The sequence below is a fragment of the Triticum urartu genome, chromosome 5A (assembly GCF_056163025.1).
Source record: "Triticum urartu cultivar PI428250 chromosome 5A, HENAU_Tu73, whole genome shotgun sequence".
In the NCBI taxonomy this organism is placed as follows: Eukaryota; Viridiplantae; Streptophyta; class Magnoliopsida; order Poales; family Poaceae; genus Triticum; species Triticum urartu.
In genome coordinates, this window is record NC_141877.1 from 536133114 (window position 1) to 536160100 (window position 26987).

Genomic DNA, 26987 nt, shown 5'->3' on the forward strand with positions numbered 1-26987 from the left:
TGACAAGTGTCAACCTTAGGGCATCTCCATTGCGAGGTGCTAAGGCCTGGGCGTCAGGATCCTAATCCTGGTTGATTAGCGGTTGCCGTGCTAAATCCTGGTGTCACCCCAGGCATCGGCGCAAAACCATCCATCAGGCGCTTGGCCTCTTTTCTTCCTGCACTAAGCACTTGTGCTGTTTAATTGATTAGCATCTTGCGTTGAAAGCTGAGGCGTTTAGGTGCTTTTAATTTTTATTATGTTATTTTTTTCGTTCGTAAGCGCCTATCTAAGCGGCTCGCATTGTAAATGCCCTTAGGAGATTATTTGGTTTTCATTGTAACTTCTCTTCTTAACTGGTGGTCCTTTGTGCAAGGTTAGTGTTCTGTTGTCCTTTTATTTTTATTGGTCTTCCTGACTTGTATCTTGACCTTTATGATAGGAATAAGACACATATTACCATGAAAAAAAATAAAGTATGTGCATATGACAGGTTGAACATGCTGCTAGAACATTCCAAAACAGTGTGTCTTATGAACCAAACAAGCTATGACTCTCCTTGTGTGACCAATTTCAGGCTGAAAGCATATCATATCACTCTCTGCATGTGTGACCTATTTTAGCCCGGAAGATCGTATCAATCTCTGCATGTGTCATCCTATTTCAGACTGAAAGTGTATCATATCACCAACCTGAAAGTTTGTTACTCCCTTCGTCCCAAAATGTAAGACGGTTTTTGACACTATCATAGTATCAAAAAATGTCTTATATTTCGGGACAGAGGGAGTAGTAAATTAAGTTTTTCTTTTCTTTGGACAGACCATGACCAACTGTGGCAACAATACCACAGCAGTAAATATAAAATATACAGATTGGCTCCCCTGTGGTTTCTACAACATCATAACTTTTTTGAATCTCTGAACTCGACTTAATTACGCTGTTAATACCCTCTACACACATATCTCTGCAATCTGCATGCTATTCTAACTCCTAAGTAACTAAGCAATTACACCACAGACAACGAACAATGGAGATACCCACTCTCGGAAAAAAGAAAACAATGGAGGTACCAGGCCACGGTGCGGCACAGCAACAGCGACTCAGAGAAAAAAAATCAATGAGCACAGTATGATTCAGCAAAGTCCTTGCTTGGTGCCCGTGAAACCGTGGCCAGAATCATGCGTCCAAATGTCAAATTATCCATGTCGAGCTTGGGTCTCTATCAATCGGCCATATGCGTCTGCATCCGGTTCGCGACCAGCTGCGCGGTAGGTGCAAGCATGATTGACCCTGCAAAGACCAACCAATGTTAAGAGTGAGTTACTAATCTTTTGAAGTGCAAGGAACAGGGGATGTAGAAAATGAGGCAAACCAACAGTCAGGGTAAGCACCTGGCACAGCATTAAAACCATTCACAGTTTGGTGCATGGTGGGCCGTTCTTCAACATTATGGCTGCTCTTCAGCTCAACAGAATGTTCACCTCGGTCTACTAGAACCTGTGGCAACGATCCGCATTGCGGGTTTGGTACTGCCTGAGAATCGATCCTCTGAGCGTTATTGGCAAACGCATGTGACACAGCATCTGCATGAGGCCCTGTTGAATGGCCTGCGCTTGCAGGATCATCTACAGTTTTCTGCTCACTCGATGCCGCTGTGCTGCTTGGTGGTGGTGTTGGTATCGGAGATGAAGTCGGTACAGGTGGCTGAAATGAGTTTGGTGATTCGCCATCTCCTACCCACCCACGACCAAATGTTATTCCAGGGGGAATGACCTGTTCAATTCGCTTCGATGCAACTTCCCAAGCAACAGGACCAAGCTGTGCAGCAAAACGTGCCAGACTGCGGGAATAGGCCTGTGGCAACTGAGCACCAATCTGATAAAAAAAATCATTGTGTTAACCGAGAGTGATATCATCTTGCTGTTCAGCAAAGTCAACAGAAACCTAAAACTTTATTGACATATCATAAATCATTAGGGGAGGAGACTTGTATTGGACACTCAACTGGTACAAGAACCTTCCTTGTCCCATTGTATGAGGTTGCCACTGGCAGCTCATACATTGAACTGGATGGTTGATTCTGATAATATGTAGTTCGGCGACTCTCTTCTACCAGAAGTGGCTTCTTCCCCATTTTTCCTGACCATTTACTCCCAGACCCTGAGACAAAGGTAAGGCACCAAATGATGTTAAAGGGGTAAACAGATTGGCCAAATCTGGATGGAAGACATTCTTGGGCAACATCCCTCTAAGAAAATTGAGTTCTCAAAATGATAAAAGGAACCTGAATAATCTTCAATGCTTTCCAATTTGCGCTCACTGGACCAATTGTGTTCATTGCTTCTATTGGCAAAAGAAGCTTTCAGTACATCTGCAATTCTCCGCTGTATATCAAACCCTGAGTGCGCATAAAGTCCACTATTTCCAGCCATAGCAAGTGCCGCCGCAGAAAAGTTTGCGGTAGCACGTTCTGCTGGTGGCTGCTCAACTTGCTGCTTGACAGCGTTCTTTGGAGGCCTGCCCCTTCGACGCTGTGGTTTTGGTTCCGGTTCTGGTAATGGTTCTGGTTCTGGTTCACTGGCATCACTATCTTGCCGAAGATTCTCAAAGTCCTTCTTAGCAACCTCTTGAATAGATCGTGCCTATAATGCATCACATGTGGATGTTACATTTGCACTGCATCTCATGGGTTTACAGAAAAAAATTCATCATAAAATTAATCATCAAACAAGTAGGTTCAAGGTTTAACCTGTCGATAGTATACTGTGTCTGGTGAATTGTAGGACATGGCGTTCGAGGTTATCAGAAACACATCGTCCTGTAAATAGGAAATCTATGTCATTTTGGATGAGCTTAGTAGAATACAAATAATATTCTCAGCTTAGTTAACCATTGATTATAAATTAAGTATTAGCACACCCAGGATTCAACAGCGAGTCAAAGTTCTACTTGTTCTTGGCGTGTGACTTGCATGACCAAGGCCATGGTTTAAAAGAAAGTATGTCATAAAACAAGGTAAAGGAAATGATGTTAGTGGTCTGAGGTAAGACTAAATCGAATGTTCAGTGAAAATGCAGATATGTGATGCTGGTTACAGGCTTATAGCATACATAGATCCAATATTTTTCAAGTGATTAGAGAGGTGGTAGCAGACAAGTAATTACATCAAGTAGAAATGGTGGCACAGAGAGCATAACAGACCAGCTCTAGAAGTAAAAATGATCATTCTCATACATAACAAACAACTGATAACTTCAATCAAAAGTCCAACACACCTTGTTGCTGAGTACTGCTACAACAAACTTCATAACAGGTCACAGGTACAAGCATTCCATTTTTTAAGTACTTGTTATTTATCTTATTCTACTTGTTTGACCTTAAGTAACATAAGCAGTGCATGTACAAGATTTTTATATATGCAGTAGAAAATGGAACTGCGTAGTGAACATTGCACAAGCATCCACGCACTAGTGTTTTTTTTTTCTAAACAAAGCGTCATTTCATCTTGACTCGAATGAATGAAAACGCTCTTATTTCATAGAAAATTATGAGAGCATTCTTTCCATTAGAAAAATTACATATTTACAGGTTTTCCTGTCTAACAAGCAGTTTCTGAGAGTAGTTAATAGTTTATTTTTATTTACATGCACTTTTCTTTCTACTTGTGTTGCTAGTTATCCTTATGGAACTATATACTACAATATTACATACCTTACATGACTTCTTAGTACCCAAATTACTTACACAACCTTTGACATAAGTGGATATGCAGATACAGAAAGGCAACAGCAGCAGATATTCATTGAATATAAAAACTTACACAGCCCAATTCATAATCCTGTAATGGAATCAATAACAGTAACACCTACGAGCATAAGTGCTTCTCTTCACTTACTATAACAGATACCTTCATAGAGATTTCAGTTTTCCATTGAAAGAAACTTGTTAATTGTATTTACAAATTAAACTGTATTTACTGTACTGGTCTTGAAAAGTGTTGTGTTTTATATAGTTCTATCTTCCCTTAAGAGTACTTGAGTTCAGAAGATATAGATCACATGGAACATTGTCAGAAACATTATTTAGAAGCAAAACTCTCGGGTTTCCATGTATGCATTTGCACTAGTTTCGAGTCCTTTGAAGAGGATCCAAGAGAATGAATATCTGTTCCTAAAAAAGGCGCAGCAAAACATGATACAAGAGTCCAAAGGCAACAGTACAGAATATATTTTCAAGCAAACAAGAAGATGCCACAGTTTTAGTAACTGACTACTGATCTATAAGAATATCGAACATAAATGTGAGGCCTTGTGTTAGAAAGAAGAACATGAGCATGGAAAAGCACATTAGCCTCACAGAGTTGATGACTAATCTAGCTGACCTAGCAACTAAGTCAACCAAATTGCGGTAACAGCTGATTAAAGCAGAAAAGGTCAAACAGCATGACCCCAAAAAGAAAAAGATTCCACGCTGACCTCAAATTGCTCCAGGTTGGCATATGCCCCCTTATCAAGCTTCTTCCTAACTGTCGAAAAATCCATGGGGTGCTTGACGATATCTCTGTAGTCAGGCAGCTGACAGTACATTGGCAATCACAAGCAAATCAATCAGCTTGCCAGAAAACAAAACCAAGAAAACAAACATCCAGTCCTGTAACACAAACCTCTTCATCATCAACCGGCTCCGAGAAAACGCCGTATGTGTCCTTCCTGCGCGAAAACAGGGAAACCCACCTCAGAAAAGATGCTACTGAAACTAGAAAGGAAGAAGAAGAAGAAGAAGAAGAAGAAGAAGAAGAAGAAGAAGAAGAAGAAGAAGAAGCAGAGAGGGTATAGCAACTCACTTCTGCAGCCTATCGAGGATGAAGACCAATAACTTTTTGTCAGGCAGAGGCGTCGTGGGGCCGGAATCTGACGGCTCTGTGCAAATGAACAAATCCACCCACGAGCACAGGAGCAACAATCAGCATTAATTAATTAAACAGGAAACAAACTGGAGTGCATCCACGAGTACAGGAATTAAAAATGGCATCTTTGTTCGTGCACATTCGTCGCCCAGTGTTATTATTTTTGGTTCCGGAAACCTGAAGAAGAATAAATGCATCGGAGGAGAGCAGGCAGGGGGAGAACCGACCTTCACGCCCATCCGTCGCTGTCCTCCTCTTTTCTCCCTGCAGCAGCAGCGGCAGCAAAAGATAAATAAAGAAGATAGTAGACACATTTTAAAAATATCCACACAGAAATCCTTGGGAGAAAATCTAGAGACCCGGGGCGGAAAAAGGCGCCAGATAAAGTGGCAGTTACCGAGCAAGCACTGAGAGAGATCCTATGCCGTCGCCGGGGAAAATATTTGGCGCGAAAGGCAGGGGGAAACCAGGCCAAAAAAAGGCACGCCTTTAAAAGCTCCGATGCATAAAAGAAATGGCGCCAATTATTGCCGAGGGATGCGAGCGAGCGAGCCAGGGTTTTGGTTTATCCGCCGAATGATTGGCGGAGCGAGGGCTGAGGCGGGCGCCGTTGACCACTGTCGCGGCGGCAGAGGGGTGGGGAAGGGGCAGTAAAATAAATAGGGGGGCGCGGGCAGAGAGAGAGAGAGGGAGGCCCTTTCCGCGCCTGGGATAGCAGGGAGGGCGCCTCGGGCGGCGCAGATCCGCGCGCCGGCCGTGGCGAATTGGGCGAATTCCGCGCGGATTCGGGCGGGGAGGGCGCAGATCGGGGCGCAAACCTTGGCCGATCCGTCGTGGAGGCCGACGACGAGGCGGAGCTTCTTCTCGCGGCGGGGGTCGTCGTCGCCCGAGTCGTCCTCCGGGGCGGGGTTGCGGCGCGTGGAGGGGCGGCGCTGCTGCGGGGGCGGGGGCGGCGGCGGCGGCGGCGGCGCCTCCTGCAGCTTCTGCAGGCGGAGGCTGCGCTTCTGGAGGTCGAGGAGGGAGGGCCGGCCCTTCTTCTTCCGCTTCCGGCGGGCCGGGGGAGGCGCCGACATCGCCGCCGGCCGCGGCGGCGGCTGCTGCTTGCCCATTGCGCGGCGGGGCGGGGCGGGGCGTCTGCGCTCTGTTTTTTTTTCTTCCTCCGCTCTGTTCGCGGCAGGGGCGTTGCGGGTGGGTATCGCGTGTGCCGGGGGGCGTGCTGGGGCAGGGGGTGGGTAGACTTTTTGGTGCGCTGCGGTTTTGCGCCCTTTTTTTCCCTCTTTTTCTTTTTCTTTTTTCTTTTTTGGGTGGTTTGGTTTGGTTTGGGTTGGGGTCGTTCGATCAAAATGGCAGCGCGATACGGGCCGGCCCATCTCGGGCTGATCTCGTGTGAGCCTTCGGATATTTATCAGATCATTCTCAGTCGTGTGATAAAATTTTAGCTGCGCCATTTCGTAAATTCGATGCCCCCATCGAGGTAGTTTTGTCACTTTTGAGAAATGAAAAAGGCAACAGCTCCCCGTGCTAGACCCTAGCCGCCACCGATTCTGGGTAGCTCGAGCGAAATCGCAGCGCGAGCGGGCCAACCCATCTCGGCTTGATCTTGTGTGAGCCGTCGGATATTTACCAGATCGTTCTCAGTCGTCCGATAAATTTCAGTTGCACCCTTTCGTAAATTCCTCGCCCCCACTGGGGTAGTTTTGTCATTTTTGAGACATAAAAAAGGCCGCAGCTCCCTGTGCTAAACCGTAGCCGCCACCGATTTTGGGTCCTTTAATCGAAATCGCAGCGCAACCTAGGCCGACCCATCTCGGGCTGATCTCATGTGAACCGTTGGATATTTACTAGATCGTTCTTAGTCGTGTGATAAAATTTCAGTTGCACCCTTTCGTAAATTCCATGCCCCCACCGGGGTAGTTTTGTCATTTTTGAGATATAAAAAAGGTGGCAGCTCCCCTTGCAAACCCTAGCCGCCACTGATTTGGGGTCGTTCGATCGAAATTGCAGCGCGAGCGGGCTAACCCATCTCGGCCCGATCTCGTGTGAGCCGTCAGATATTTACCAGATCGTTCTCAGTCGTCCAATAAAATTTCAGTTGCACCTTTTCGTAAATTCCATGCCCCCACCAGGGTAGTTTCGTCATTTTTGAGACATAAAAAGGCAGCAACTCCCCGTGTTAAACCCTAGCTGCCACCGATTCTGGGTCGTTCGATCAAAATCGCAGCGCGAGCGGCCAGTCCATCTGGGGTCGATCTCATGTGAGTCATCGGATATTTACTAGATTGTTCTCAATCGTCCGATAAAAATTCAGTTGCACCCTTTCGTAAATTCCATGCCCCCGCCGGGGTAGTTTCATTATTTTTTAGACATAAAAAAGGCAGCAGCTCCCCGTGCTAGACCCTAGCCGCCACTGATTCTGGGTCGTTTGATCAAAATCGCAGCGAGCGGGCCAGCCCATCTCGGGCCGATCTCGTGTGAGCCATCGGATATTTACCAGATCGTTCTCAGTCCTGTGATAAAATTTTAGTTGCGCCCTTTCGTAAATTCGATGCCCCCATCAGGGTAGTTTCGTCACTTTTGAGAAATGAAAAAGGCAGCAGCTCCCCGTGCTAAACCCTAGCCGCCACCGATTCTGGGTCGTTCGATCGAAATCGCAGCGCGAGCAGGCCAACCCATCTCGGCCTAATCTCGTGTGAGCCGTCGGATATTTACCAGATCATTCTCAGTCATCCGATAATTTTCAGTTGCACCCTTTCGTAAAATCCATGCCCCCACCGGGGTAGTTTCGTCATTTTTGAGACATAAAAAGGGCAGCAGCTCCCTGTGCTAAAACCTAGCCGCCACCAATTCTGGGTCGTTCGATCGAAATCACAACGCGACGTGGGCCGGCCCATCTCGGGCTGATCTTGTGTGAGCCGTTGGATATTTACTAGATCGTTCTCAGTCGTGTGATAAAATTTCAGTTGCACCCTTTCGTAAATTCCATGCCCCCACCGGGATAGTTTTGTCCTTTTTGAGATATAAAAAAAGCAGCAGCTCCCCGTGCTAAACCCTAGCCGCCGCCCCACCCAGGGGTCCCTTCTTGCTTGCTCTCTTCCCTTCCCAAACACACTATCTTCCTCCCCTTTCTTTGTGACATTGCTCTACTCCCTCCCCGTCCCGCCGCCACCGCTCCATCTCCTTCCTATTTGTTGCCCTGAGCTCCCGTTCCCCCCATCGCTTCTGTTAGTGGACTAAGGCGAAGAAGAGCAGGCAAGTTCTCCGCCTTTACGCCTTTGTTGATGCGTCATCCCAAAACGCTATGGTTGCCAAATCTAGCTCCTCCGGCTTCTCCTTCGCTCATTCGGGCGCTCTTCCATACCAAGTCCCCTGATCCATCGTGCTCGATGTGCCCGTTGCGCTAGGGTTTTTAATCCAAACACCAACCGCCATTAGATGTTGGTGAGGAGCAAGAGCACGACTAGGTGCCAGCGCATCGCATGTGACGGCGTTAGTCTTTCTCCGGTGTCCTCGCCTAGCTATGTATGTTGATTCCGATAGCTCCAACTTGACATGTTGTTTCCTCTCAAAAGATCTCTCTCTCCCCCTCCCTCTCTCTCCCCCTCTCTCTCTCCCTCCCTTTCTCTCCCCTCTCTCTATCTCTGTCCAATTTGCTAATAGTGGCCATGTGTATGTTTTGGTAGACGAGATGTAGATATTAATAGCCTCTCATAATCTGTTTTCCTTTTTAGGCTAAAATAGTTGAGTTTGATTTCGTACCTAACTAGATTGGACTAAAATATAATTGCATGGTAAAACAAATGCCTAAAATAGTGCTTATTTCTTTTGCAAAGGAAATGGTGTGCCACAGGCTCATCCATGAGAACCATCTCTTCACCTTTTACCTAATTATGCATTCAACAACAATTAGATTATGAATCTGTTTTGATGCAATCTTTCTATTCTCGCATTGCTAATATTGCTAGAAGTGGTCTATGGCATTCCTAACAGTATAAATGAATGTTGAATGGGGATGTCACAGGTTAATCCCATTGCCTTGTTTTTCCTTAAACTTTCATATGTGTGCCTGATTTAGATACTGCAAATTAATATGGAGTTTGATTCTATATTTTTATTTACTTTATTGTTTTGTTGGTCCAGAGAAAGTTGAGGATAATCAGAGAGTTCCACGCCATTGATCCTGATGAAGATGATAATGATAAATGCCAACATTATGCCTTTCCTATTGAAGGTAGCCGAAAGTCATCTATGCTCTTCTTTCTTCGGTTCTTTTTCTATGTGTTTTTCTACACAACCTTACAATGTTAGTACATATAAGCAGTGGCTTCGATACATTGATTTGACAATGCTATTTACACACGATTGTAGAGATGTGATTGGCTATTGTTATATTCAAGTATACATTAATCAATGACTAAGAATGATTTTGTGTTGTTTGTTCTTGGATGCATCTGAATGCATTATACATGATGTTAATTATGTGCGCTATGGAGACATAGATGATTTTCTCTTTTCAGATTTCTTATTTATGAGTCTATTTATTGAATTGTTCTTCATGCATTCTAGTTACCTCTTTTGTTTGTCAAATGTTATACAAACATAGCCATGAGTGCACACACGATGCACCACTTGGAGGCTTGATGTGTTGTGTTCTACGCTCATCATATTTTTTTGTCATTTTGCTAGCATCATTCTTAGTCACTGTCTTCTAGCTACACCAGTTCACTGGTCATGTATGAAGGGAAGATACGGCTTGGGCGGAGGTATGAAGGAATTAATGGCAGAAACAATATTGGTCTTTATGGCTTTGAAAATATCTTCCATTGGAAGCAGAAGGACATAAAACTAATATAAGATGATTTATGCCTTCCTTCGTTTTGTCCTTTAATGTTGATTTTATTTCTTGACAACAAATTACTATGATTCCAACAACTGTTGGATTATCAGTCCTCATGTTTGTTGGTTTCTCTCATAATACAATAATGCTTTGGATAGTTGAGACTCGAACTAATTATGCCACTATTTCCATATTTAATTTAGTCACATTTTCTTTTAATCTCTAAAAGATATAGGAGGGTTTCTTAAGACTCTTACAACCTAATAAGATGCATAACTAAAGCCAGTGTATTTCTACAATTTCTGTTGTTAAATGTGGAGTTAAGATATTGAGTTGATTTGCTGCAATAGGGTTCCTATATATATTACGATAGCCAGTGCTTCTTTTATTTAACATGAATGTGCTTATTTGTCCATCCCTTTGCACTGGACTGGGGTGGTTGAGAGCATTATCTATTGGATGCTTACAAATGGAATTGATTGGGCTAAGATAATGTACTCTTTTTGATCTCTGATGCCACCATTACCTGATTAGTGATGCTCCTAAGGCTGCCTTATGTAAAATTATGTTAGATGTGAACTTTTTCCATGTGCTATAATATTTTATCAATGTAAGATGCGGATTTCCGAAAATATCAAGGAATGAGATATGCATATTAAGGTCTAAAGCTTTTATCTTGAAAAAAACATTATGTACATATAACAACCTCTTCAGTTTTTTTCTGCTTCTAGGAGATGATGTTGGTTCTGAACTTGATCAGGTGGAAGAGAAAGTGCTCCATGCACTGACACCGGCCCCGATGACACGACTGGACCTACCCCGACAGTGCTTGTTCAATTAGCAGGTCCCTCTCCCTCCCTTCCTCTCTATATTGATCCTTTTTTGCGGCTCAATACGCCAAGGAATGGAGTCATCCATTTAGCGTGAGCACTGGTGTCATGTCCACTTGTCGGGCAGCCGAGGAGATAGAACTGCCCTTGGTGCTTAAAATGGTGTCGCTGAACTAGACAGACATGCCATGGACCAACGGAGGTCCGTCTTAGATGTAAGCTTCATTAGTATATGATCTTTGAATCTTCTTTCATAGCTGAATTTTCAGTCTTAGGTTTTGTTTGTGATTATATTATCTTAGATTGAAATAATTAATAAATAAGCAAAAGTGTTTCATACTTGGAAATAGTGGCGGTGACGTTAGAATTGGGCATGGTATGGCATATGATCTCTAAAAGATGTTGGGATATTCTTACCTAGAGCTTCAGTGAGATGCATTCGTTGAAATAGATGTTCTTTAAAGATTAAAAAATTACTCCCTCCATCCCATAATATTAGTGTAAAAAACGTTCTTATATTATGGACTCCCTCCGTCCCATAATATAAGAACGTTTAAAAAACATTCTTATATTATGGGACGGAGGGAGTAGATGGTATGGGGATTCCACTCCTGTGTAGATTTATATTACTAGAATATTTGCTAATATCAGTGACTTATAAGTCACGCCTGTTTGGTTACCACCTGACTTATAAGTCACCTAAGCATACCTTTCTACCTTGTTTTTTTATGTAAAGGTGGTGGGACTCATGCAAAAGAGGTGACTTATAAGTTTTAAGTTGGGGTGGAGCAACTTATGACTTATAAGTTGGGGTGACTTATAAGTTGGGTCCGTTTGGCAAAATAAGCCACTTTTTACACTTTTCGACTTATAAGTTGGTGACTTATTTGGAATCAAACAGGGCCTAAATTGTTGTTCACTAGGATTCCTTCACGTGATCATTCATGCACACCTCGGGAAACAACCTTATTAATCCCCTTCTCTGCACACCATTCTCTCGAGGTTGCAGGCACATCTTATAACCATGTGCTGCGAGAACGAACACATTCCGTTCAGCTGGATTCATATTTTTCTTGCCTTCATTTTTTGTTCTTGTGTATTCATGTCACGAATCTAATTTTATTACTCCCTACGTGCAAAAGGAATTTCGGGTCGTAGTTCAATTTATTTATTTTTCAAAGAACTTCTTATACATATAGTTCTCGTAGTACTAATCAGCCCATCTCCACCTTCCTCCTTCAACCGTCGCCACCATCGGCGGCTTCCCGAAGCCCATCCGCCGTTGGGCATCAACCATGCCCGCGCGCTACCAAGCTCAGCTCGTAGGACCAGCGCCATCGCCGCCCACCTACGCCGCCGCCGAATCCCTGCATCACGCGGACGGCCTCCGCCTCCTCGCCGGAGCCCCCGCCACCAGCTTCCATCTCATATGCCAGCGCCGCCCCCATGTATCCTCCGTGAGTCATGCCCCGAGCTTCCCGCTGGTGCACTTCCTCTGGCCGCAGGAGACCACCGCTTCCGCCCACATGTGTTGCTCCCACCTCCACTGTTGGCTTTGCTTCTGATCCATCGACCTCAACTTCCTCCCGCCTCCTCCGCTGCCTCTGCCGGTACTCCTGTACAAATCCAGAAGTGAAATTCAATTACTCCGGCAGTATTAATCCAATACTGAAATTCAATTATGGATCAGGTAGCCATACAAATCCAGAAATTAAATTGGACTGGTTGTGCAATCTGCAAGTTAAATACTTAAATCTGCGTCGTCCTAGTGTTAAATCTGCAACATAGATAGATCCTTTGCAGTGGATCATTCAGTTCTTTAATTAGTTTAAGTGGCTTTTAAATAGTGTGGGTCAGCAGTAGTGGATCAGGAAACTTGTGCCTTTGGTCTCTTTAGTTGAAGTGTTAAATCTGCACATTCATATTCATAGTAGAAAAAAATTCAGAAACAGGCAACTAAATGAGATGAGATGAAATGGAAGCAGAGCAAAACTAGAGGCAGAGGAACACATTTTCGACAGTCGTAGAGCTATGTAAGCTAGTGTTATAGGGCAGCCAAACCTATACTCTAGTGTTGTAGAGGAAACAAAGCAGCAAAGCAACAGAACTTTAGTGCTAAATTTAACCTATTTTTCAGTAAACTGAATCCACATTAATAATGTACTCCAAGTCCTTGATATTGTGTCAAGTTCAAATTAATTAGGAGTAAAAGTGTGTTGTTCCTATGATAGTGTTGATTGTGCTGAAGTGTGTTAAAAAATTAGATGTTCAGGGATAACACTAATTATAGGCTTCTGCTTGTTTAAAGCGTTACAAGATATGCTAGAGCACGTTTTTGATAGCTAGAGCACAAACCTAGGAAAGCAGGACATCATAAGTGGGAAGCTTCAGGTCATCCTTAGTGTTTCCAATCTAAGTTAGAAGGCTGACTTAAGGAGAACCTGAACCTAAAGCCACGGTGAAAGTTTCACCTGAAACTAATTTTCTTCAGCAGTTCAGCTAACATATTTTTCTTCAACATACTGTAGTATACCTTCAAAGAGAACACCTGCTTCTCTAAATTCTAATTTGCCTTAACCACCTTATGGTACTTCTCCTGATAAATCAAATGTAAATGAAATTAGTGCACTAAAACAAGCAAAGGAGTGACTTAGATACAAAATTTACATAGCAGTGTACCATAACTCTCTCTCTCTCTCTTAATTTTCATCTCTGAACTAGATTCTTTTCTGATGAACTTAACTGAAATGCAATGGAACTTTGCTGGGAATTCATAGTGCTTATTTTTAGTTGAAAAGATTTACACTGTTAGTTGACAAGATTTACATTGAATCTTGCTCAAACCGAATGTTGCTCAAACTAAACTTATAGAGCAATTAATACATATGAGATTGTCAAAACTAGATTTTTGAGAAATCAAGCTCATTAGACTAGATTTTCTCAAAACTGACTGAATGTAGCTCATCGGTATTCACTCATTCCTTACATAGCGAAGGTACAAACGGTGGCAGAGCACGATTCTCGTCGTGCTTGCGATCTGGGGCCTGCAACTGCACCAACACCATCATCGAAAGAATGCAGATTTCGTCAGGGGCACACGCGGAACCGAGCAAACATAACCCGCACTCGTGAATTTGTGAAACCTAGGGCACGGATCGAGAAATCCCGAGCACAATTCGCTCGCGGATCGGATGAAACGGAGGGGATAAAGAGGATGCTTACAGCCTGAGCTTGTGGCTGACGTCGCGGCTGTAGCTGTAGTAGGTGCTCCGGAGGTGGGCCTTCATGGCTTGAAGTGCTCTGATCGGGCGGTGGGCGGCCATCCATGGCGGAGGGGGCAAGTGGAGCTGGTCATGGTACCTCAGTAAGAGTCACCAACCGCAGCTAAAGAGTCCCACCTCCCGAGCACCTACTGCAACTTCATCTGCGACGTGGGCCACAGTCTTAGGCTGTAAGCATCCTCTTTATCCCCTCCAATTCATCGAACCCGCGAGCGAATTGTACTTGGGTTTTCCCGATCTGTGCCCTACGTTTCACGAATTCGTGGGCGTGAGTTACGTTTGCTCGGTTATGTGTGTGCGCTTGACGAAATCTGCAATCTTTTGATGCTGTTGTTGCTGCTGCTGTAGGCCCCAAATTACAACCGCGTCAGGAATCGTCTTCTTCCACCGTTTCTACCCCCACGCCATCAGGAACGAGTGAGTACTGAGGAGCTTGATTCAGTAACTTTTGAGAAAATCTTGTCTGATGAGGTGATTCCTCAAAAATCTAGTTTTGACAATCTCGTCTATATTAGTTGTTGTGAAAGTCCAGTTTCAGAAACATTCAATTTGACCAAGACTCAGTGTATACTAATAGTGTAAATCTTTTCAATTAACAATGTAAGCACTATGAATTTCCAGCAAAGTTTCTTTGCATTTCAATTAACTCCATCAGAAGAGAATCTGGCTCAAAGATGATAATTAACAGAGAGAGCTGTGGTATACTGCAGTGTAAATTTTGTATCTAAGACACTCCTGTCCTTGTTTTGGTGCACGAATTTCATTTACATTTGATTTCTCAGGAGAAGTACCAGAAGGTGGTTAAGGCAAATGAGAAGCTGGAGAAGCAGGTGTTGTCTCTGAAGGTATACTGCGGTATGCTGAAGAAAAATATCTTAGCTAAAGAAATGTTACTTTCAGGTGAACCATTTCACCGTGGCTTCAGGTTCAGGTTCTCCTTAACCCAGCCTTCTAACAGAGAGTGACAACACTAAGCTTCCCATTGAGGAAGCGCACTAGCAGGGAGCTCGGTGCGCGACCCATGTACGCCCTCTCTTCAACATGCCACACCATCTGTGCCGCACAGAGGAGAGAAAGGGGCCGGCGTTGGTATAGGTGATGGAGGCCGACTGTGGGGGCTCTGGCAAGGGGGCGGAGGCCATACGCATCATGCAGGGATGCAGCGGCGGCGCTGTTCCTGCGTGCTGGGGCCTGGTAGCATACGGCAGATGCGGTTGGGGAAGCTTCCGATGGTGGCGACGGGGAAGGAGGAAGGTGGAGACGGACTGATTAGTACGAGAATTATATGTATGAGGGGGCTTTGCAAAAAATAATTGAACTACAACCCAACATGCTTTTTTGGACGGAGGGAGTATTATATTTTGTATCACCTATGTTTTCTCAGATGATCCGAACATTGTTTGAACAATTGGAATAAAAAGTATCTCTGTTTGTTTTCTCTGAAAAATACTATGTATTATGTTCCTCTTATTAACCATATATCTATGATTTTATCATGATTATACTAGGAACAATCTCTGGTAGACTACAAGTCCTAGAAGGATTAAAACTCCAAGACCAAAATTGAGGCTAATTGATACATAGTTTCAATTATGTGCAACCTGATTGCGGTTTCAACATGGTGATAATGTGAAATCGACCATTGTTAGTTAGGGATTTATTTAATAATTATATACATTGCTCCTTTGCTATAAGTAAAATAGAAATATCCTTGAAGTCTTTCGTCTGGCTGGCGGATTGTGATCCCTGATTAATTATGCTTTTTCTGTCAACGTTTGTATATGATTACATTTATGTTTTAGCACCTTTTGTTAGTTTAGTTAATTAGCACCTTCTATTATTTTAGTTCATTATCAACTTCTCGTCATGTTAATGTTTGAGTTATTTATCATTAGGACCATGCCTTGAATAACTACACTTCATGGAATAGTGTTAATGCACATGTGCGACTTAAGTTCTAGAAATTCTTCCAAAATGCATTCTTCAGACATCAGTCATAAGAACATAATTAACATGTAATGCTTTATATCAAACCAAGATATATTGGCCTAGGTTTAGATTCTTGTCCAATATATCTCAATTCATGAAATATAATTTTTTGCAAGCTATATCCTCTGATGTACCATTGTTTCATGCATTGTATTTCATCATGTATTAGAAAGAAGCCTTTGTTACAATGCAAATTTTGCATTTGATTTCACTAAAATAACGATGCAGGTGCATGGAAAGCATCTAGCTGGTCTGCTCCCAACACTAGACATGAACTCACACTCAGTTATCTCTCAAGTATGTCCCTTCTCTGTATTGTCCTAAAGTTCAAATCTAATGGGGATGGTTTAAATATGGAAAACTGAAACAAAATGTGGAGGTCTCCATTCAGCTTGAGGTAGTAAATGAGCTCCTATATCTAATAAAATTTATTGCCTTGGCATGTTACTAACTCTAGATTTTAAATATGATGTTCTTGAGATGTACTTCTAGGAAATATTTTTTTTAGTCTTTTTGTTTTTATCCAATAAAACTATTGAAGTAGGTGTGATTCATAGTTTTTTATAACAGGGCTAATATGTTGTGATTCAGAACATCCAAAACAAGTTATGCCATGGCTACTCTAATCAATCATAAGAGTCAGATATTTGCCTATTGAGTTTTCTAATGTCAATTTGGAAAGTAGATTACTTAGCCTTGTTATATGCATTGAATAATGAGTAGATCCATTGCTGCATAATTGGCATCCACGGTTTGTATGGATCCGTGGACACCACCTGTTGATGAGGCAAACTAATTTCTCACTATTCGGTTATTCTTATGTTGCAGGAAATACCAAATGATGCTAGACTATATTGCTTTTTGTAGTATAAATTTTTATGGGAGGAATCTGATTCCAACCAACAAACAAAAAAAGGCTCGGTCCTTCATATGAGGTAAACCGTTGCGTTCAAGTAGCATCAACCTTTGTGCATATTTGCTCTTCATGCAAAATCATTGGGTTGTTACTAGGACTGGGAGTACCTCATTTATGGTGGCCTCACTGATCTTATGCATGTGCTTATTTTTATTGTCCATATCTTTATTTGTACTAATTCAAGTAAATTTAATTTATCTATTGGCTTAATATGTCTTAGGTATTGATAGAGTAATATTTCGTTACTTGATTAATGGTCAAACATACCACTTTAGTATCTTTCTATAGGTGCCTCAAAATTGTGCAGTTGATCATAGCATATTGCTACTCGGATAAAAATGTCTTAGTGCTCTACATTGAAGCTATCATATATAGTTTAATTATTTTAAGCATTCATCACCAAAACTACATTTTGGGAGTGAAAGGCTTCACAGAATTTAAAATATTTTAAGCGTTCATCAAGTAAACTATTTTAAGCATGACATTGTCCTTGCTCTGTGCCTCGATGACGTCAAAAAGGAGAAGGATACGTTCGAGGAGGTCCTGCACAATACACCGGTATCTGGAGGTGGAGAGCATTCAGTTAATCGTGCCATACGTGGTGTAGTTCGTGTAAGAGAGGGATCATGCTGATGTAAGCTTTGTGTGGGAGTAGCTACTGTTCGAGGTGCTCACGAAGACATTCCTCATGATGTTGGACTAAAACTGCTCTGAATACTATATGTACTCTGTTGTTTTACTTTATCACATTCATGTCTTGAGTAAAAATCATTGTCCATTAACATCGAGTAGATATATACAACATATGATGATAAGTTTTTTTTTTGCTTGAGTAGGGCTCATAAATAATTGTGTGCCTCACAACACTATGATATGATTTAAGGAAATAATTTTCTGCACATATACTAATGTACCACTTTGCCTTGCCGCTTTCTGCTGAGGTTTATGTTTTCTATACTTTTCAAGTTAAGGAATATGAAGAAACAAGGACAACGTTGGTCCATGATACGTCTCCGTCGTATCTACTTTTCCAAACACTTTTGCCCTTGTTTTGGACTCTAACTTGTATGATTTGAATGGAACTAAACTAACCCGGACTGACGCTATTTTCAGCAGAATTGCCATGGTGTTATTTATGTGCAGAAACAAAAGTTCTCGGAATGACCTGAAACTCCACGGAGCGTCTTTTTGGAAATAATAAAAAATATTGGCAAAAGATCAAGACCAGGGGGCCCACACCCTAGCCACGAGGGTGGGGGCGCGCCTGCCCCCCTGGGCGCGCCCCTACCTCGTGGGCCCCATAGAGCTCCTCCGACCTCAACCCCAACTCTATATATTCACTTTCGGTGAGAAAAAAATAAAAGAGAAGGATTCATCGCATTTTACGATATGGAGCCACCGCCAAGCCCTAAAACCTCTCGGGAGGGCTGATCTGGAGTCCGTTCGGGGCTCCGAAGAGGGGAATCCGTCGCCATCATTATCATCAACCATCCCCCATCACCAATTTCATGATGCTCACCGCCGTCCGTGAGTAATTCCATCGTAGGCTTGCTGGACGGTGATGGGTTGGATGAGATTTATCATGTAATCGAGTTAGTTTTGTTAGGGTTTGATCCCTAGTATCCACTATGTTCTGAGATTGATGTTGCTATGACTTTGCTATGCTTAATGCTTGTCACTAGGGCCTGAGTGCCATGATTTCAGATCTGAACCTATTATGTTTTCATCAATATATGAGAGTTCTTGATCCTATCTTGCAAGTCTATTGTCACCTACTATGTGTTATGATCCGGCAACCCCGAAGTGACAATAATCGGGACCACTCCCGATGATGACTGTAGTTTGAGGAGTTCATGTATTCACTATGTGTTAATGCTTTGGTCCGGTACTCTATTAAAAGGAGGCCTTAATATCCCTTAGTTTCCGCTAGGACTCCGCCGCCACGGGAGGGTAGGACAAAAGATGTCATGCAAGTTCTTTTCCATAAGCACGTATGACTATATTTGGAATACATGCCTACTTTACATTGATGAATTGGAGCTAGTTCTGTGTCACCCTAGGTTATGACTGTTATATGATGAACCACATCCGGCATAATTCTCTATCACCGATCCATTGCCTACGAGCTTTCCATATATTGTTCTTCGCTTATTTACTTTTCCGTTGCAATCACTACAAAATACCAAAAACGTTACTTTTGCTATCATTACCTTTTGCTACCGTTACCACTACTATCATATTACTTTGCTACTAAATACTTTGCTGCAGATATTAAGTTTTCAGGTGTGGTTGAATTGACAACTCAGCTGCTAATACTTGAGAATATTCTTTGGCTCCCCTTGTGTCGAATCAATAAATTTAGGTTGAATACTCTACCCTCGAAAACTGTTGCGATCCCCTATACTTGTGGGTTATCAAGACTATTTTCTGGCGCCGTTGCCGGGGATCATATATCTATTCTTTGAGTCACTTGGGATTTATATCTGCTTATCATTATGAAGAACTTGAAAGATCCAAGAACCAAGACTTATCCCTCAACTATGAGGGGAGGTAAGGAACTGCCATCTAGCTCTGCACTTGATTCACCTTCTGTTTTGAGTAAGCTTGCGACACCTAAACCTGCTTCTGCTATTCATTCTGATATGTCACATGTTATTGATGATGCCACTTCTGCTATGCATGATACTTATGATGAAACTACTTCTATGCTTGATACTACTGTGCCACTTGGAGAATTTCTTGATGAACAACTTGCTAGGGTTAGAGAGAATGAAATTATTGAAACTGATAATATTGATGAAAGTGATGATGAAGACTCTCACCCTAATAAATATGAATTGCCTGTTGTGCCTGAGGGTTATGTTCTGGATGAAGAATCTGCTAGAGCTATTCTTGCTTGCAATGATAGATATGATCTAAAGAGGTTATTAGCTAAATGGAAGCATCAATCCCTTAATGCTAGAATGAAACCTGACCCTGCTTTTTCTACTTCACCTATCTGTGTTACTGATAAGGACTATGAATTCTCTGTTGATCCTGATATAATTACTTTGGTTGAATCTGATCCTTTTTATGGCTATGAATGTGAAACTGTTGTGGCACATCTTACTAAATTAAATGATATATCTACCCTGTTCACTAACGATGAGAGAACTCGCTACTTTTATATCCTTAAAATATTTCCGTTCTCATTAAAGGGTGATGCTAAGATATGGTTTAATTCTCTTGAGCCTGGTTGTGTGCGTAGTCCCCAGGATATGATTTATTACTTCTTTGCTAAATATTCCCCTGCTCATAAGAAACAAGCTGCCTTAAGGGATATATATAATTTTGTGCAAATTGAAGAAGAGAGTCTCCCACAAGCTTGGGGGAGGCTTCTCCAATTACTTAATGCTTTGCCTGATCATCCTCTTAAGAAAAATGAAATACTTGATATCTTTTATAATGGACTAACCGATGCTTCCAGAGATTACCTGGATAGTTGTGCTGGTTTTGTTTTCAGGAAAAGAACACCGGATGAAGCTGAAATTCTATTAAATAATATGTTGACTAATGAAAATAATTTGACACTTCCTGAGCCTATTCCTAAACCAGCTCCGAAGAAGAGGGGTATTCTATTTCTCAGTCCAGAAGATATGCAAGAGGCAAAGAAATCTATGAAAGAAAAAGGTATTAAAGCTGAAGATGTTAAGAATTTACCTCCTATTGAAGAAATACATGGTCTTAATTTACCGCCTGTCAAAGAAATGCATAATTTTAATCCATCTCCTATTTAAGAAATACATGGTCCTGATAAGCCGACACAGTTAGTAAAGGTAAATTCTCTCTATAGATATGATAAAGTTGAAATCCCATTTACTAAGTTTGCTAGCCCATGCTTAGATGAGTTTAATAAATTTATGGTTAAGCAAGAAGATTTCAATGCTTATTTTGGTAGAGAATTAAAACGCAGTGCTGATATGCTTGAACACTTGGGTGATTATATGGCTAATGTCAAAGGTGAACTTAAACTTATTAGTAAACATGCTTCTATGGTTACCACTCAAGTAGAACAAGTACTTAAAGCTCAAAATGATTTTCTCAATGAATTGAATAGTAAGAATAATGACTTTGCTGTTAGAGTGGCTACTAGAACTGGTAAAATGACTCAGGAACCTTTGTATCCTGAAGGTCATCCTAAGAGAATTGAGCAAGATTCTCAGAGAAATAATATAGATGCACCTAGTCCTTCTAAAAGGAAGAATGATAGGACTTTGCATGCTTCTAGTGAACCTATTACCGAAACACTTGAGAATCCAAATGATATTTCTATTTCTGATGCTGAAACACAATCTGGTAATGAACCTGAAACTAGTGATAATGTTAATGATAATGTTCATGTTGATGCTCAACCTAGCAATGATAATGATATAGAAATTCAACCTGCTGTTGATCTTGATAACCCACAGTCAAAGAATCAACGTTATGATAAGAGAGACTTTGTTGCTAGGAAACATGGTAAAGAAAGAGAACCATGGGTTTAGAAACCCATGCCTTTCCTCCCAAACCATCCAAGAAAAAGGATGATGAGGATTTTGAGCGCTTTGCTGAAATGATTAGACCTATCTTTTTGCGTATGCGATTAACTGATATGCTTAAAATGAATCCTTATGCTAAGTACATGAAAGAAATTGTTACTAATAAAACAAAGATACCGGAAGCTGAAATTTCCACCATGCTTGCTAATTATACTTTTAAAGGTGGAATACCAAAGAAACTTGGAGATCCGGGAGTACCCACTATACCATGCTCCATTAAAAGAAACTATGTAAAACTGCTTTATGTGATCTTGGAGCCGGTGTTAGTGTTATGCCTCTCTCTTTATATCATAGACTTGATTTGAATAAGTTGACACCTACTGAAATATCTTTGCAAATGGCTGATAAATCAACTACTATACCTGTCGGTATTTGTGAGGATGTGCCTGTTGTGGTTGCAAACGTTACTATTTTAACGGACTTTGTTATTCTTGATATTCCCGAGGACGATAGTATGTCTATTATTCTTGGAAGACCCTTTTTGAATACTGCAGGGGCTGTTATTGATTGCAACAAAGGCAATGTCACTTTTCATGTTAATGGTAATGAGCATATGGTACACTTTCAGAGGAAACAACCTCAAGTTCATAGTATCAATTCTATTGGAAAAATTCCATCAATTATTTTTGGAGGTTTTGAATTTCCTCTTCCTACTGTCAAGAAGAAATATGATATTCTTATTGTTGGGGATGTGCATATCCCCGTTGAGGTAACCTAGTGTTATTTGAAAATTCTCTGGTTCCATGTTATTCGGAATGAGTTTGTTAACAAGACTTGATCAAACTTGTTAATGGATTCTTTTTGATGATCATGGGATGGATGAATTTAGAAAACACAACTCTTTGTACCCTCCTTTACTTTTTGTTATTCATATTAAATAAAGTTGAAATAGTATTTTCTGTCTGTTATCTGAATTATCTGTGCAATATAAAAATATCCCGAAAATAAAAGTTCTCCAAATGCCCTGAAATTTAAATATGATTTTTTCTGGAATATTTGAGAATATTTGGCACTGAGAACACAACAAGGGGGCATCCACCTGGCCAAGAGGGTGGAGGGCGCGCCCTACCCCCTGGGCGTGCCCCCTGCCTCCTGGGCCCATGATGGCCCTCCTTCACTTATTCCTGCACCCACACACTCCTTCTTCCTCCCACAAACACCATTATCCAGTTCAAACCCGAGTCCAAGCTCATTTTGTTGCCATTTTCGATCTCCTTGCTCAAAGCACCTCTCACAAAACTGCTTGGGGGGATTGTTCCTTGGTATGTGACTCCTCCATTGGTGCAATTAGTTTTCGTTCTAGTGCTTTACTCATTGCAAATTTGTGCTGCCTAGGTGACCCTGTTCTTGAGCTTGCATGTCAAATTTATGTGGTTCCAAGTAGTTCTAATGCATGATATAGGCTCTAGGCACTTGTAGGAGTAGTTGCTACCAATTTTGTTGAGTTTGGTTCGCTTTTATTTTGAAGTTACTAAAAATTTCAGAATTTTTCAGAAAATAATGAAGAGATTTTTGAGGGGCTCGTCGAGCCGAAGCTCGAAGGAAAAGCAAAATGAAGAAGCAAAGAAGCCCAAATATAATCTGCCTCGCACCGCGGAGGTTCAGCCGTGTGAATGGCCCTCCGATGATTTCTTGAGAGCAACCAGGATTTATGATGATTTTTATGAATTAGCAAAGAATGCAGGCCTCACCGACTTCCTTTGCGACCAACGCGAACAGTATCTCTTACTCACCAATATCTTTGTGCAAAACTTCTACTATTATCCTAGGGAATCACCTCCTTCAGTAGAGTTTCATTTATATGATGTGGTTAAGAAGATGTCACTATATGAATTTTGCAGGGTTTGCAAAATACCTTTCGAGGGTAGCTTAGAGGAACCACATCGTAAAGATGTGGATGGGTTTATTGACACTATCACTGTAGGGGAAACTAGGAAGGTTTCCGATGCAAGAATCACTAGTATACAGTTTCCTGTTTTACGCTACTTTGCAATATTTGCTAGTCGTTGCTTAATTGGTCGCGGAAATTGTGGAAACCTTAGTGTTCCTGATATTTTTATTTTGTTCCATGGTTTATTTCATGACGACTCTGTTAGTATGTGCGGTATTATTACTAAATGGTTAAGTCTGAACCGTACAAAGGGCCCCATCTTTGGTGGTATCTATGCTTCACGCCTTGCTGCATACTATAACATACCCATTAGGCACTATGAAAAAGAAGAAAAATTGCTGCCTATTATTTATTTAGATTATAAGAGTATGGTAGCGCATGATTTTATTATAAAGAATAGGGAAGGGGAGCTTAAATACAAATTGTTCTTTGATAAACGTCATCCTGAGACTATCACCTTGCCTGCTCCTTCCTTGTTTGATTTATCTACAGGCCAGTACCTCGTCTCGCCAGAGGACATTCACGCTTACCGGAACCCTACATCAGCCACAGAGCCAGAGTCGGAACCACAAGTTGATCCTCCACGACAGTCTAATTACCAGTGGGATCCGGAGATGATTGCCAACCAGTGGCAATCAGAGTCTTCTTCTTCGCAGCACGACCCCAACTATTATTATGGATATCCGCCAGGCCAACCGTGGCCATAGACCAACTTAGGCCAAAAGCCTAAGCTTGGGGGAGTACGTATTTCTCACCGACATTACATTCATGTTCACATACTCATTGCTAGATGTCGGTGCTCATACTTTTTCATTGTAATATCCATGCTAGTTTATTTTCTCTTTTTATGCTTTCTTCTTGTGTGCTTAATAAATCTTAAGAAAAATAAAAATAAAATTAGTTGTAGCTTTTAGCTAGTTTTACTTTCCATGCTTGTAGTAGTAATTAAAAAGAAAACTCAAAAAGATTTCCTGTTCTTCTTTTGCTTGTTGGGAGCTTTCTCGTGTAAATAGTTTTATTTCTTTTCTTTAGGGGTCAATAGGAGAAGACCATAATTAAATTTTTGAAGTGGCTCTTATATGCATTATTGTTGATCTGAAAAAAGAGCCCATATTGCCTTGTCTTCTCCTGTTTATTGAATGCTTGCAGATTCCAGCCTAGTCCAATGCATGTGCACTATTATTATTATTCACATTGTTCGGTCGTGCAAGTGAAAGGCAATAATGATGATTATATGATGAACTTATTGAGATGAGAAAAGCTGGTATGAACTCGACCTCTCTTGTTTTTGTAAATATGATTAGTTCATCGTTCCTGATTCAGCCTATTATGAATAAACATGTTTGCAATGACAACTAGAGATCATAGTTGCTTATGCCATGCTTAATTAGCTAGGAGCTTATAATGGTTTACCTTGCATGCCAACATGCTTTTAAAATGGTTGTGATGTGGTATGATAGGGTGGTATCCTCTTTTGAACGATTCGAGTGGCTTGACTTGGCACATGTTCACACATGTAGTTGAAACAAAATCAACATAGCCTCTACGATATTTATGTTCATGGTGCATTATATCCTACTCATGCTTGCATTCGGTGTCGATTAATTTTAATGCATGTTCATGACTGTTGTCGCTCTCTAGCTGGTCGCTTCCCAGTCTTTTTCTAGCCTTCACCTGTACTAAGCGGGAATACTGCTTATGCATCCAATCCCATAAACCCCAAAGTTATTCCATATGAGTCCACCATACCTACCTATATACGGTATCTACCTGCTGTTCCAAGTAAATTTGTATGTGCCAAACTCTAAACCTTCTAATAAATATCCCGTTTTGTATGCTCGAATAGTTCATGTATCAACTAGGGCTGTCCGTATCTTCCATGTTAGGTGGGTTATTCTCAAGAGGAGTGGACTCCGCTCCTCACTCACGAGAAAATGGCTGGTCACCGGGATGCCCAGTCCCATGCTTTATGCAAACTAAATCAAAATAATTGCAAACAAAACTCCCCCTGGGACTCTTGTTAGTTGGAGGCACTCGTTGTTTCGAGCAAGCCATGGATTGATGCTTGTTGGTGGAGGGGGAGTATAAACTTTACCATTCTGTTTGGGAATCACCTCTAATGTGTGTAGCATGGAAGATATCGCCATCTCTTGGTTGTTATGTTGACAATGAAAGTATACCGCTCAAAATATTATTCATCTCTATTCCAAAACTGAGCTCTGGCACCTCTACAAATCCCTGCTTCCCTCTGCGAAGGGTCTATCTATTTACTTTTATGTTGAGTCATCATCCTCTTATTAAAAAGCACCAGTTGGAGAGCACCGCTGTCATTTGCATTCATTACTGTTAGTTTACATTGAGTATGACTTGACTGGATCTCTTCTACCATGAATTACAATGTCTAGTCAGTCCTTGATCTTTAAAGGTGCTCTGCATTTATGTTTTGCGGTCTCAGAAAGGGCTAGCGAGATACCATCTTGTTATATCATATTATGATTGTTTTGAGAAAGTGTTGTCATACGAGATTTATTATTATTGCTCGCTAGTTTATTATGCCATTGATATGAGTAAACATGAGACCTAAGCGTTATTGTGAATATGGTTAGTTTATAATCTTTTCTGAAAACTTGAATGTTGGCTTTACATATTTACAGCAACAAGAGCAAATCGAGTTTGTAAAAGTTTTTCTTTATCAATTTCATTTTGTCAACTGAATTGCTTGAGGACAAGCAAAGATTTAAGCTTGGGGGAGTTGATACGTCTTCGTCGTATCTACTTTTCCAAACACTTTTGCCCTTGTTTTGGACTCTAACTTGCATGATTTGAATGGAACTAACCCATACTGACGATGTTTTCAGCAGAATTGCCATGGTGTTATTCATGTGCAGAAACAAAAGTTCTCGGAATGACCTGAAACTCCATGCATCTTCTTTTTGGAAATAATAAAAAATACTAGAAAAAGATCAAGACCAGGGGCCCACACCCTAGCCACAAGGGTGGGGGGCACGCCCCCTACCTCATGGGCCCCCTGGAGCTCCTCCGACCTCAATCCATATCTATATATTCACTTTCGGGGAGAAAAAAATAAAAGAGAAAGATTCATCGCGTTTTACGATACAGAGCCGCCGCCAAGCCCTAAAACCTCTCGGGGGGGGGGGGGGGGGTGATCTGGAGTCCGTTCGGGGCTCCGGAGAGGGGAATCCGTCGCCATCGTCATCATCAACCATCCTCCATCACCAATTTCATGATGCTCACCGCCGGGCGTGAGTAATTCCATCGTAGGCTTGCTGGACGGTGATGGGTTGGATGAGATTTATCATGTAATCGAGTTAGTTTTAATAGGTTTGATCCCTAGTATCCACTATGTTCTGAGATTGATGTTGCTATGACTTTGCTATGCTTAATGCTTGTCACTAGGGCCCGAGTGCCATGATTTCAGATCTGAACCTATTATGTTTTCATCAATATATGAGAGTTCTTGATCCTATCTTGCAAGTCTATAGTCACCTACTATGTGTTATGATCCAGCAACCCCGAAGTGACAATAATCGGGACCACTCCCGGTGATGACCGTAGTTTGAGGAGTTCATGTATTCACTATGTGTTAATGCTTTGGTCCGGTACTCTATTAAAAGGAGGCCTTAATATCCCTTAGTTTCCGCTAGGACCCCGCTGCCACGGGAGGGTAGGACAAAAGATGACATGCAAGTTCTTTTCCATAAGCACGTATGACTATATTCGGAATACATGCCTACATTACATTGATGAATTGGAGCTAGTTCTG

General features: G+C 41.6%; 1 protein-coding gene and 1 long non-coding RNA gene across 3 annotated transcripts; one reads left to right on the plus strand and one right to left on the minus strand.

Annotated features, from left to right (window-relative positions):
- Window positions 1-802: 802 nt before the first annotated feature.
- LOC125510345 (uncharacterized) lies at window positions 803-6098 on the minus strand. The gene is made up of 10 exons (XM_048675499.2): window positions 5704-6098; window positions 5113-5149; window positions 4823-4898; window positions 4643-4688; window positions 4455-4553; window positions 2729-2797; window positions 2264-2621; window positions 1985-2139; window positions 1371-1854; window positions 803-1269 (listed from the first exon to the last, which is right to left on the minus strand). Exons 1-10 carry the CDS (start codon window positions 5992-5994, stop codon window positions 1202-1204), a joined length of 1683 nt encoding a protein of 560 aa, XP_048531456.1. The 5' UTR covers window positions 5995-6098; the 3' UTR covers window positions 803-1201.
- A 1852-nt stretch (window positions 6099-7950) lies between these two features.
- LOC147972589 (uncharacterized) lies at window positions 7951-18408 on the plus strand. 2 transcript variants are annotated; one of them, XR_015602606.1, is made up of 4 exons: window positions 7951-9113; window positions 9569-10764; window positions 16048-16116; window positions 16648-18408. It is a non-coding gene; the product is annotated as an uncharacterized LOC147972589 (long non-coding RNA). The 2 variants fall into 2 exon arrangements; XR_015602605.1 differs by having other exon boundaries at window positions 16048-18408.
- Window positions 18409-26987: the final 8579 nt, after the last annotated feature.